We start from the raw sequence: 12,762 nt of genomic DNA, 5'->3' as shown, positions 1-12,762 counted from the left end.
TTGCAGCTGGCAGAAAGAGGAGGCAGGATGTTAATAACTCTAAACGAAATAAATAAAAGAAACAATCAGCTTGATAGACCCAGGCCCTTGCCCTAATTCCACGTGTCCATCTCCAATGAATTACTGAGGATGGTTTAAGCACGTTATTTCCCACAGCTGGGTTTCCTGCACAGCTCATTTAGTGCAGGCACTCCCACTGCCCACCTCCAGCTGCGCCTCTTTAGGAGCCCCAGCTCGTAGTGCTGGCCTTGGGATGTGCCCTCCATCACAAGCCTGCCATGGGAAGGACTCCTTCCTGCCGAGTGTGTAGCTGACCTGGGGTGAGGGGGAAGAAAGAAGAAGGAAAAGGAGGGAGCAGGAGAAAAAAAAAAGCAGCACAGTGCAAAGAAAAAAAAATGAAAAAATAAAAAAGACACAAAGGACAAAAAGAAAACAGAAAGAAACCGCGAAGAGAAAAAGATTTCGAGGCTGGCGGCAGCACGGAGGCGAGTCGCGACCCGGGCAAGGAGCAGCCCCACGCAGCCTGCGCTGGAGCCGCAGCCCGGGCCGGCGTCGGAGCGGAGCCGCCCGGGGTGCGGGCGGGGCGCAGGGCGGGGCGGGCGGCGCGGAGGGGCGGGCGAGGGGCGGTCCCGCACGCAGGCGCGGTGGGAGCCCGGGGCGCCCCACGCGGGCGCTCCCAGAGCCTCGGCGGCGGCGCCCGGCTCGGCAGCGAAAGGGCGCGCGGGCCGGGACCGGGAGGAGAAGCGGCGGCGGCGGCCGCCTCCGGGAGCCGTGGGAGGAGGGCGGCACCGCCGCCGCGCCCCGCTCAGCCGCGCTCTCGCCGCCGCTCGCCCCGCTGCCATGGGTTAAGGGGCGGCGGAGGAGCGGGGGACGCCGTCAGGCTGCGGCCGCCGGCGGAGCGCGGAGCGGCGCCCGCGGAGCCAGGGAGCGGACGGCGGCGGTGGCGGCGGCAGGGCGGCCGCCTCGGGGCTGGCGCGGGAGGCCGGGCCGGGGGGGCTGCCCCGGTGCGAGCGCGGCGGCGGCGGCGGCGGGCGGAGAGATGAGCGCGGAGTTGGTGAGCAGCGCCCTGGGGCTCGCCCTCTACCTCAACACGCTGAGTGCTGACTTCTGCTACGATGACAGGTACGGCGGGCGGGGGCTGCACACCTGCCGGCTGCAGGGATGGGGGAACGGGGAGCCCGGAGCTCCGGGGCCGTGACAGCTCGCCGTCAGCCTGCCCGTCTGGCGGGCGTCCCGGGCCGGGAGCGGGGTGCCGGTGGGGCACGAGGTGCCGCTCCTTAGTGCTTCGGGCGGGGCCGGGCATTCCCATTGGTGCCTCTTCCGCCGGCTCGATCTGATCGCGGTTAGAACGGATGCGTAATTAAAATGTATTAGGGGAGAACGGCAGCACGCCTGGCTAAACTTACGAACCGTCCCGGGGTGCTTCATGCGCCGTTGGAATTAAACCAACCGAAAAGAGAGCCGGGATTTACTTTGACAGCTTCTCCGCTCCGCGCCCGGGGATGGGGGTCTGGAGGGGAGGAGGCGGGCGGGCGGGCACGGTGCTGCCGGGCGGTGCGAGCCATCCCGCGGGGTGGGACGGGGCGATCTGCGGTCGGAGCGCTGAGCCGGGGCTGCCCCCTTCGAGCCGCTGCCGGCCGTGCACCTGCCGCGTCGGGAGGAACTCCGCCGTTCCCGCAACGTCCTGAGAGCTGAGAGCGTGAAAGCGGGCAGGGAGCGGCGTCCCCCTCGGAGAGGGACAGCTCGGGTTTCGGTCCTTGGCGTCGTTTGCACGGAGTCCTGCGGAGCGATTACTTATTTCTGGTGTTTGCGTGAGCCTTCCGGTTAAGGACAAGGGCTTATTTATTTATTTATTTATTTTAAGCGACTTTTGACATCTGAAAACGGAACGCACGAACGGTAAAAGGAAAAAAAAAAATAAAGAGCGAGCCGTTATTCTGAAAGGCAACTCTGAGCTGGACCAATAGAAAGCGGTATTCTGATATACTGACACTACTTTCAACTCGCTTCTTATAGTTGGGAGCTGTAGGAGTTGTAGTGTATTTGTGTAACCCTAAGCAGCATGTGCTGCAGTATTTGGGCAGAACTGGGTTGTTTAAGGACGAGCCTGGAAGCCTGACCTGCAGGCTGGTTCAATTTGGCTTGGGGTAGAAAGCAATTTGAAGCGTTGCCTGATAGAATTGATGGGGGAGGTCAAGGTTACTCTTGATCTTGCCGGGGTGTGTGCTTTAACACAGCTAGGAACTGGGGATATTGAGTGTTATCTTGGAAAGGGTGGAAAAGATAGTTACACACTGTCTTCATAATGTTAGTCCCACACTGTTTAAAAGGTGTTCTGAAGCAAGGCTATGCTGATATGTTTACCTTGTAACTAAAGAGCGCTTCTCATCATTTTAACTAAGGTTTAGGTATTCACTAGAGCACTCTAAAAGCCAATTAATGGCGGTCCCATACGCAGGGTCATCCAATTAGGGTGCCTTTCAGCTGCGATCCTGGAAGGGAAAAGCAGGACAGTTGTTTCTTGCTGGTAATTGTGGGGCTAAGAATGGCAGCGGCCGGCTCTCAGTCCTGAAGGATTCCCTTAACAGTAATCACAGAATCTTGCTGCCCTGCAGGAGCCTACTTGAAACGTAACAGAGAAAAGGAGGTCGATGCTGGAGCTGCAGGACATGGCCCCCCATGTGGGAGATGGATCATGCTACTAACTTTAAGTGAATCAAGATTGTGCCTTTACGCTAAGAGTCTGCAATCTTTGTTTCAGGAGGGCAGCATATTGCTGTACCTTTTTTCTGCTTCCTTTGCCAAGTGTATTGAAATTAGATCAGTTTTTTTTTTGGGGGGGGGAGTGGGGGAAGTTTAATATAGTGATCAAACTTACTTTATAAAGGGTGTCTGTAATTGCTTTCTGTATTTTTTTTATGTAGGTTTGTTAAGATTAAGTGGCATCGTAAAAACTTCTTAGAGCAAAATCAATTTCCCAACGGCAAAACTTAATATTTTAGTGGTTGTACTGCACCAAACCAAAGCCTGTATGGGCAGTGATATAATAAGCTTACTTGTGCTCTGAGGTTTATGACTTCGTATCAAAGAATTCAATATTTTATTTCCCACCCTTCACCCAATGAAACTGAAATTGAATGAATTTAAAAAGTATTCGTTCACACTTTTTCATCTTGAGTCTGCCTAACTCGCTGCTGCTTTCATGCAGGATAACGTGACATGCTCATAATCAGTGCAAATGTGATCTCTTAGATCGATTGGCTTATTGATTAGTGTGAATGAAAGTGACAGCTTCTAAACCTGAGAGCCAGTGTAAAGAGGAATCACTGTTGTTTTCTCTGTGTACCTTGGAAACGAGCTTTTGTCACCCCGCTCCCTGCTGCTGCAATTTTCACAGACAACTGTGATATTTTCTAGAAAAATGTGTAGATTACTAGGGAGGAAATCAGTAATAACCCTGTTCATTTTGGAACAATTAAATCTATTTTGCTTTCTGCTTATTTTTTTTTTATTTTAAGATGGGTATGACACGCATTAACCTGAAAGAAGAGACAAATGCAGGGAGAGGGATGGATGCATGTCTAATGCCACGATGAGCTCACGTTGCATATTAATAAACATTTACTTGTTGTTGAGCAAAATCATTTTGGAAGCAGTAGGAAGAGGTAGGGAGAAATGCAATTTTAATTCCTGCAAATGTATTGAAGATCTAACATATTGCACTGTGTTAAATCCAGCTCCTTGCCAGATTAAGGGAGGCTGATCTCTAGTTGCTTGCACATACAACCCTTGTTTCAGGCTAATATCTGCCCGCATCACAGGAGGGAAACCTATGTCTGCAATGAGACTAACAGCCTGGCATAATTACTTTTCCTTGCCACTTGAGCCCACCCCAAGCAGGCAGTCTGAGCTGTGGGTCCATCACACGACCTGTGCTAAGTATGACAGGTCCCTGTCAGCCTGTTGCTGGGGTGTGGAAGATTTAGTGCTCTGAGTGTCCTGGGGTCCTACGCTGCTGCAGCGTGTGTCAGAAACTGCTCATCCATTGAGGTGTCCCTTTGTTCTCCCAAACGTCAGAAGGAAAGCATATTTTGAGGGGGGCCGCTAGGAGTGATCTTTAACATTGAGCAGTGCACCTTCTCTGCATCCATTGTGCATGTTTTCTGGAGCACCAGTTTTTCCAGACTTCTGGCTCGCTGAAACATGGCAGTGCTGGCCAGATTTCTGTGGCTAGTGCTGCATTTTGTTTAATGGGCCTGAATGGGGCAGCCTTGCTGGTGGGAGAAACAGTGTCAAACAGCCTGCAGTATTACAAGTATTACAAGTGCATTCAGGTAATCCTAATAAATGCCTTTGTGGTGTAGCGTCAATTTTACATAATTTGGAAATAGTCTGAGGCTGTGCCTGTTGCACAGTACCTCTGTTGGGTCTGTCCATGAGAATTAATCTAGCAAGTGACCCAAATACGGGCACTGGAAGAACAAGTGTAAGTACACTGGGGAAAATTGCTTGCCATCTGTCTCCTTGTTGAATGTGTATATTTGATTATTAATTTACATCTGTGATTTTTATGGCTCCTTTTTGTCATCTACTCTGTTTCTCAGCTCCAGGTGCACCTCTCTGGCAGCCTTCAGTAGATCCAGTTCTCAGGTGCCTGCAATCTTTTCAATTCCAGTAGTGAGGCCAGTTGTGGGGAAAAACTGAGGAAGGGGGCATTCATGGTTTCTCGGTAGTGTTTTCCCTTTGTCCCTGCTTTTGTGTCTTAAATGTGCTAAATTCAAATGACCAGAAGGATATTTTATATGTGAAGCATGCCCTTGTATTTGCTGATAAGGAAAAATGTAGAGAGATGGCAGAGTGGATGCCTGAGCAACTGAGGCAGCGTAGTTTTCAGGTATTGTATTTGAGGATCAAGCAAGCAAGCCAGAAACTGACTGCCTAGCAGGGTGAATCTGGCTTGATAATGTTCCATTATCATTATATCTGTTCTATTTTCAATGCTGAACGTCATTCTAAAGATATAATTTGACTTTAGCTTTAAATTTGTGCATAAAAATTCGTGTTGAATAAAGCACTTTGATCAAAATATAAAATCTGTTTCATCAAGTTAATGTGGTTTGTAAAACCACTTTTTTTTTAACTGCAATGAGGGTGATATCGTATAGAGCTTTTTGGAAACAAAAAAGAAATAGTCCCCACAGGCTTTAAGATTTCTGTTACATACATATCACTGACATAAACCGTGTTGCTTTTGGTAGGTGGTTCAGAGGATAAATTCATGTCTGTTAGCAGACAGAGAGTCTCCCTGAGTCACTGGCGGGATGTAGCTCATCTGCAGGAAGTTCTTCCAGCTCACAATGAAGTTACAAATTCAAATGATCCACTTTCTCCGCATCTCCCATATGCATTCCAGCTGCACTTCTGAATCCTTTAAGTTTGCCAGAGTGAAAGTTGCTCAGAAGGCACAGAAGTCTCTCATCTCAATTTGTTAACCATCTGATAGCTGCAGGAATGCTGAATTAGATCTCCTTTGCCTCCCTCATCTGGAAGTTTGCCTTTTCCTTGTTGGCTGCTAAGATTATTTTTTTCCAGTGAAGCTGACTGAGGCAGGCTTTGCTGTTTGTTTATGGAATTTCTTTCTTTAGCTGAAATACTTGATGCTGAAGCTGTAGATGCAAGCCTGCTGGCAACCTGTGGTGAAAGTTGCTCCAAATATACAGTTGGAGAAACAGACTAAATCTGAAGAGAGGGATGCTTTTTCTCATTGTTATTTATGTAAAAACGAATCTGTTATTTGGGCCAATGTTTACAGTTAGATCTTATCATTTTAGCCTTTGAATTACTTTACAGGCTTGACTCAGTTTTTGGATCAACTGTCTTTTTTTAAACAATCCATCGTCCCTAACTTTTGTCAGAAATGTTGATTGAAAGATGGAAATGTTTTACCTGGAGATCTGAATCTTATGCCAAAAGTTCTTTCTTCTCTGGTGCTTTGGCTCCGAGGCTTGTCTCTTTTAAATTTCTCATGGTTGCAGATGCCTCTTGCTGATCTTTGAGGTTGGGCAGCTCTTGAACTCCTGTGCTTTTCTGCTTGGGGCATATGATCATATAAACTCTCCTTACCTATCTTTAAATGGGGTGCTTGTTGTGTGGGAGGGTTGGTTAAGTCAGGATGACCGTGGGATTTCATTTCACTTCCAGATTTGTCTCTTAAGTCATGTACCAGTAGCCTGAGGATAGTCTTCTAGACCTGAGAAATTCATGTTATGACTTGCACAGATGGTTCCTCCCAAGTAAGCAGGAGAGGGTGCAAATCCTGCAGTTCACTTCCCAGTTTCATGCTCCACAGAACTCCACGCAGAGCCATTTTTTCATAAAGCCCAATTCCTGTTGTTGAATGAAACTTGAAGTGCCACAAGAGATGTTTTTTGGAATCACACCCTGGAATTTGCTTAACATGTTGACTCTACTGCTCAGTTTTTGAACTTCAGGATGGTCAAAATACCTCACAGACCAATGTGTGGCTCATAATGGTCATCTGCAAAAGGCAGAAATGTTCTTTTAGGCTCTGCCTTCTGCTGAGGAGTAACACAGTGCTGCTGTTACTCATTTGACCACTTACAGCTGGATTGCTGGGATGTCAGTTAAGGATCAAGTATCTGTCAAACTCTGTTTCACTTTGAAGAAGAAAACCAGGAAATCTAACACTTTGAGGTTGATGAGACTTGTTCATCCGATGCTCCTTGGAAGCGGGATCACTGGCCATTATACACTGATGCACTGCCGTGCCATCAATCCTTGGCCATAAGCTTCAAGAAGGGGAAAAAAAAAAAGTGATGTCCTTAAATACTAATCTTTGTGTTCCCTAGGTGTATTGGGTTTTTCTGGCTAGGTTTTAGTAGTGGGGGAGCTGTAGAGGTGGCTTCTGTGAGGTGAGCCTAGCAGCTATCCCATGCCAGATCAGAGCCAGCTCCAGTGGCTCTGAAAGGGTCTCACTTCTGGGCAGGGACGAGCAGTGAGTGATGCTGGTTATGCCCTGAGAGAGCAGATCTAGGAAAGGGGAAAGCTTGTGTCCAACAGCAGCTTGGAGTGACACAGCCCTGCAGCTGCTGGGGTCAGCGCAGGAGGTGCTCCAGGCGTGGAGCAGAAGCTCTCTGCAGCCCAGAAGAGGCCCACAGTGGAGCAGGCTGTCCCCCTGCAGCCCATGGGCACCGCACACAGCAGTTCTCTATGTGCAGCCCCACAAGAGCACCCTGGGTGGGAGCTGCAGCCCATGGAGCGGATACTGTGGTGGAGCACGAAGGCTGGGGGAGCTGCTGACTGTGTAAGGCAGTGCCTTGAGGGTGAGCCCTGTGGTACAGATTCATGTTGGAGCAGTGCTTGGAGAGCTGCAGCCTGTAGGAAATGCAGACAAGGTCAGTTCAGGAAGGATGGCATCCCATGGGAAGGGCCCTATGTGGAGCAGGGACAGAGTGACCATGAAGGAGCAGTGCAGATGTAGCAATATAGGGTGACTGCAGCCCCTGTGCTCCTCGCGGGGAGGAAGACAGAGGAAATAATGTCTTTTAGTTTCCTTTTAGTTCTCACTGCTCTAATCAGTTACCAATAGCTTTGTAAATTATATTAATATCCCAGTACTGAGTCTGTTTTTGTTTTGCCTGTGATGATAATTAGTCCCTGTCCTTATCTTGACCCTCAAGCCCTATTTCATCCTACTTTATCCCTCTATTCTATTGAGGAGGAGTGAGAGAGCTGTGTGGTGGTGCTGAGCTGCCCACTGATGTGAAATCACCACACCAGGACACTGTGAATTGCTCTTAGCATTCATTATCTGTTGACTTTATGAAAAGGTTTTTCAGGAATAATGGGAGGTTTCAGCTGGAGGTAAATAATGCTCATTTATACTGTCATCACATACCTCCTTTCCTTCATCTTGTCTTTTTAATTGCTGTTTGTTTTATCAGAAATACAGTTCTTTCAGCATATGCTGTTCTGTCTGTTGAATCTTGATTTTCCAGTGGTTTATACACATAGCTCATATCCATGCTGCAAAACCCATTAAAAAATCAGTGTAATCTCTAACAGAATATGTAGGGGTATATACAGTCCATGAAGTAAATAAAATAGCATGGTTTTTTTCTGCGCTTGAAGCTTGAGACCAAGTGTTTTCTCGTATCCATCGTTAGCAGAGAACTGGACAGACTTCCCTCTGAAGTCTTCTAGAACACCTGCGTTTATTTGTCGGTCCCTGCTGGATGTGAGCACTCCTTGCTCTCCAGCACCATGCTCAGTCCAGGCCATAGTTTGACAGGTAAGGGAAGGTGAATTTTCCATGTGATGGTGCAGACCATTGCTGCTAGGCAACTGGATGGGTCTGTGGCATCAGCTTTTACTCATGGACCTGTCAGTAAACCAGAAAATGCCTCCCTGACCTCTCACCCGTGTTTCAAGTGAGAACAATTTTTTTCTGAACTTAACATCCTGTTCCCAGGGTGGATTTTTCTCAGCTTAGTGTTACTCTAAGCTATTTTGCTAATGAGAGGGTTGTGTGATTTTAACTCCTATCTGCTTTAGTCAGTCTGGTATTAGTTCAGAGGAACAAGGCGGTAATTGGTAGCAGAACTGTCACTGTAAAGTCTCTGCCAGTGTCTGGATGTTATTTCCATACAACTTGTTAATTTGCATACTAAAATCCTAAAAAAAGGACTTGAATGCTTGAAATGGGGTCACAGATCACTGACCAAAATTGTCCTGGAAACAAACCCACTCGGCAGCAGCTTAAACTGCTCCCTAGATCTTTGCTCTGTCTTCCCTTCCCACCCCCTTACTTTTTGGATGCAGCGATTAATAATTGGCCCTAGACAGAAGAGTCGTGCTCCACCATGCCTTTCTCCAAGACGCTTCCCATCCCCTCTGCAGAACATTTTTTTCCTCCCTCTGTTTTCCTATGTTTAGGGCATCCTGGTGGGAGACCAGTCTTCCAACCCTCTCAGATTCCTAAAGGAAAGGAAAGGTAGATACTTCCCAAGTGTTTGCTGTCCCAGTTTGGAGACAGCATTCAATTTCTATACGTAGCCTTTCTGTTTGTGTGGTTACCTGCCCTCAATAAGCATAACTTTTTTTTAATTGCTTTTCTGAGAATTTTCTGTCTCTATGATAAAGGGAAATCTGAGTTGGATGGCTCTCTTATGAATTAAGTGCCTTCTTTAGGAAGCAGTGATGGTCTGCAAAGTACGTAGGCTCTCAGCATCCTGATGCGTCAGCAGTGCCTTTATGGCATCTAGCCTCCGACTTTTATGCAGCAGTGTTTTTCAGTTGATGCTATTTAAGATACCCATTAGGTTTTGCTTGGTAAATTACATAAGCTGGTACTGATTATTTGATATATTAAAAAAAAAATAACCCAGTATTTGAGTAAAGCCCTAAGAAATGCTCTTCCACTAAAAACAATCTTCTCAAGTTAATGTTTTCAGTGAGGTTGGGGTGATGTAGTTACCCTGTGGGGAGAGGCTGTGAATGTTGACTGTTATAAAGGTCTTCGAGGGTTAATGCTGGTATCAAAAGAATCTGTCTGTCTGTACGCAAGATTCAGAGAGGTCTCATGTTGTGGAATATCACAGTTAAGAAAAAAATTCAGCTTTGAAATCTACCCCACTAGTGGTGAACTTAATTTGGTTTTGTCAGTGAGTTTGTTTATTATGGCTTCATCAAGATTCCAGTAGGAGAAGAAATGACAGACATGAGGAGGCAAGCATCAGTGTGTAAAGATAAGGGGGGGGGGTTAATGTGGCCACCAGATGGTTGACAGAGATGATCTGCTTTGAAATAGTGGTCACTTTGCAATGATGGATTCAGTTCACTGAATTATAAAGTAATAGGTCAGCATCTTGGACCAGAACTAGGACTGCTAATCCAGAATGTTTTTTTTCTTCAAATGACTAATTTGTTCCAGGAACCTAACATAAAATCTTAAAGTGCTAGTTCTAAAAAGTAAGTCTCTTCTGGGGAATTTTTAGAGCTTTTTGTGCCTGTGTATGGTTTGGTCCCATCTTTTTCAGGATATTTATATATATTTGTGTGGGCCTTTAAGAGAACACTAGGAGATTTTCAGTAACTATAGAGCACAGCAGTATATTGAAGAATATACTTAAAGTTTGCCTTCTAAAGCCCATGATGTGTATGCATTTACAAGCTATTTAGTTCTCTTATAGTTCCTCTTTCTCATTATTTGCCTGTGATTTTAGCCGTATTCCAGCACTGTGGTAACCTGAGTGTTCTTCTCTCCATGTTGCAGCATCACTCCATTCATGGGTCATGATTGGTTATGGCTGGCTCTCTTGTTTGTGCAGACTTGGTCTCTACTACTTTGAGAAAGGATTTAGATTCAGTTGGAAATTTAGATGAGATCCTTGTTATTGCCACTACAGCCATTAGTATAGCTTTCCTAACCCCATGTAACTGGGGATTTCCCTTACTAAAGCTGAAGGAGCCTGCTTCGGTGGGTCTGTGTGCAGTAGAATTCATTTGTGGTGGTTGTTCTGTAGGTTATGAGCCTTCTGCTATGTACTCTTTTTTGTTCTTTGTACTCTTTAAAAACAAAACACGCAAAAAAATCACCCCCCCAAATCCCCTCTTCTCAAATAAAAATATTTGAAGGAGTTCTATGCTCTGCCCTATCCTCTCATATCCATCAGTTATACGAAGAGGAAGGTGCAATTGTGCCTTCACTTGTACTTGGTGCTGTCTTTGTTTGATTTGACTGCCTAGTGTGGCTGTAGAGGCTGTTAATTGTTTTGATTTTTGCAATAAGAAGATGAAGAATAAATTAAGATCAAGTATGAGATGTAGGTGCAGTATCATAAGAAGACTTATTCTGTGAGTTGTCAGTCCTCTAGATACCACTACAATAAGATTTTTTTTTTTTTTGCCTTGGATTAAGACTGTATTAGTCTGGCTTTCCTTGTTGATGCCAGAATTTCATCAGGGAATTGTCCTGAGCAACTCTCTGAAATCAGATGTGAAGCTCTCTGTGGAAGTTAAGTTTCTGGGTTTCTAGTAAGGTTGTTCTACTCCTGCCGACCTGTCTTTGGCTTTCCAGACTCCTCCCCAGCAAATCCCATACCAAAAAGGGGAATGGTAGACATCTATTTGTCTATTACCTTGCTGAAAAAAAAAGGATTGTCATAAGAAGTTCCCTGTAGTAAATTCCATAGAGCTTGAGTGAACAAGTGAATGTTCTTCATTTTTCCCAAACAATTTCAGTTATACTTGAAGAAACTTTTTAAGTTATTTTATTTTTTTTTCAGGAGGAAAAGAAAGATTGATCTTGCAGAAGTAGAGTCAGTTGCAGAAGAAAGACTTTATTCTATAATTAATTATTTGTAATTAAACTTATGATCTTTTGCATTTTTATAATTAAAGCAGAAGAAAACTTAGGCTTTTTAAAAGCCTTTTGATCTGAGTTAGGCTTCCAGTGCCAAAACAATAATTTAAATGCCCCATGGCTACGTAAATAAAGCTTGCAGAGAGAAAAAATATGAAGAGAATTATGGAAAAGTTAATCAAATAACATTGCATTTTTGTGCATAGTAGCTTGTTTTGGTAACACAAGCAGGTCTTTCCTCTTTAACACCAGTACACTTCAATAAATGCTGTATTTTATATGAGATGACTTAGCTGAATGTTCTACTCCATTTCACAGTACATTACTCATCTCTTTATATAAGTTGTTAAAAACTGTAGTATTTCACATTAATAAACACTGTGCTTCTGAAGAATTCTCAAGATACATATATATATATATATATATATATTTTTTTTAAGAAGAACTTAACTATGGGGAAAAGGCCAGAAAGTAGATGGCTCCTTATGTTGCTGGCCATGTGTTAAAACAGCAGACCCCAAGCTAGATCCCTTCAGGCTGCCCTTTGCAGACAGCTGCCCCTGTGCACTGCCTGAGCTCTGCAGTGACTGCTGAGATTGGCCTTGTACCAGAGCTGTGATGTGAGTTAGCATGCAGCACCCTGAGTGCAGTTATGGGGATTATGGAGAGTTGCTGGCAGGTGGTGCCCAACGTGAAAGCCATGCCCAGCCCAAGAGGTTTGGAGTTGTATGGCTGGATGTGCCCTGAGCTACTGTGCAAGACATTACATCTCTTACTGCTTCCTCTCTCTTGTGTTTTTTTGCTCCTTATGTGATTACTAGCTCCTGGCAGCCAAAGTGGCATCTTTAGTATGCATATTGCACTGGTTGGCTCAGCATGATAAGGGCATCTGGTTGTGGGCATCTGGCTGTTTTAAAAGGATGATTCAGCTTAAAGAAGGGAAGTTTATTGAGAGTTCTTTTATACCATAGCATTGCTAGGTGTGTGGGTTCTGTTTAGCCAGGTCAGATTGGGTGCAGATTCCTTTTCCTCTGAGTATGATCTGCTGTAGGATTTTACCAAAGTTTTTTTTTTATTGTTCTTCTTTCTTTTTTTAAGTGTCTCTCTTTTCATTCATGTATCTGTTCAAAACTGAATCCCAAATCACACGATTCATATCATGTGATGGTCCTGGGTACTTGGAGTTTGTGGCTGGCTGGTACGGGGTTAAAACAAGTAGGAAGGATTAAGTGTCCAGGCAGCAGGAAGTTAGTTTGTCCTCTGGAATTCAAAGCCCGCTTTTAGCACTTGACAAAGAAAATAATGTAAGGATGTTAACAAAAAAGTAGATATTTGTAACTGCATAAAATTGATTTGTAGAGGTATGATAAACCTGTGAG

The 12,762-nt window shown here is 45.3% G+C and overlaps 1 protein-coding gene across 1 annotated transcript in view; it reads left to right on the top strand.

The window, feature by feature from the left end:
• Positions 1–694: 694 nt before the first annotated feature.
• The window catches only part of TMTC2 (transmembrane O-mannosyltransferase targeting cadherins 2), a 239,671-nt gene continuing 227,603 nt past the window's right edge, over positions 695–12,762 (top strand). The window contains exon 1 of the mRNA XM_065743218.1: positions 695–1,122. Within this exon, the coding sequence (XP_065599290.1) occupies positions 1,040–1,122 (83 nt within the window). The 5' untranslated portion in view covers positions 695–1,039. The remainder of the gene's footprint in view (positions 1,123–12,762) is intronic.

The sequence above is a fragment of the Cyrtonyx montezumae genome, unplaced genomic scaffold (genome assembly GCF_038088225.1).
Source record: "Cyrtonyx montezumae isolate F1298 unplaced genomic scaffold, pur_monq_1.0 scaffold_3, whole genome shotgun sequence".
In the NCBI taxonomy this organism is placed as follows: Eukaryota; Metazoa; Chordata; class Aves; order Galliformes; family Odontophoridae; genus Cyrtonyx; species Cyrtonyx montezumae.
This window is presented reverse-complemented; position numbering and strand designations above follow the sequence as displayed.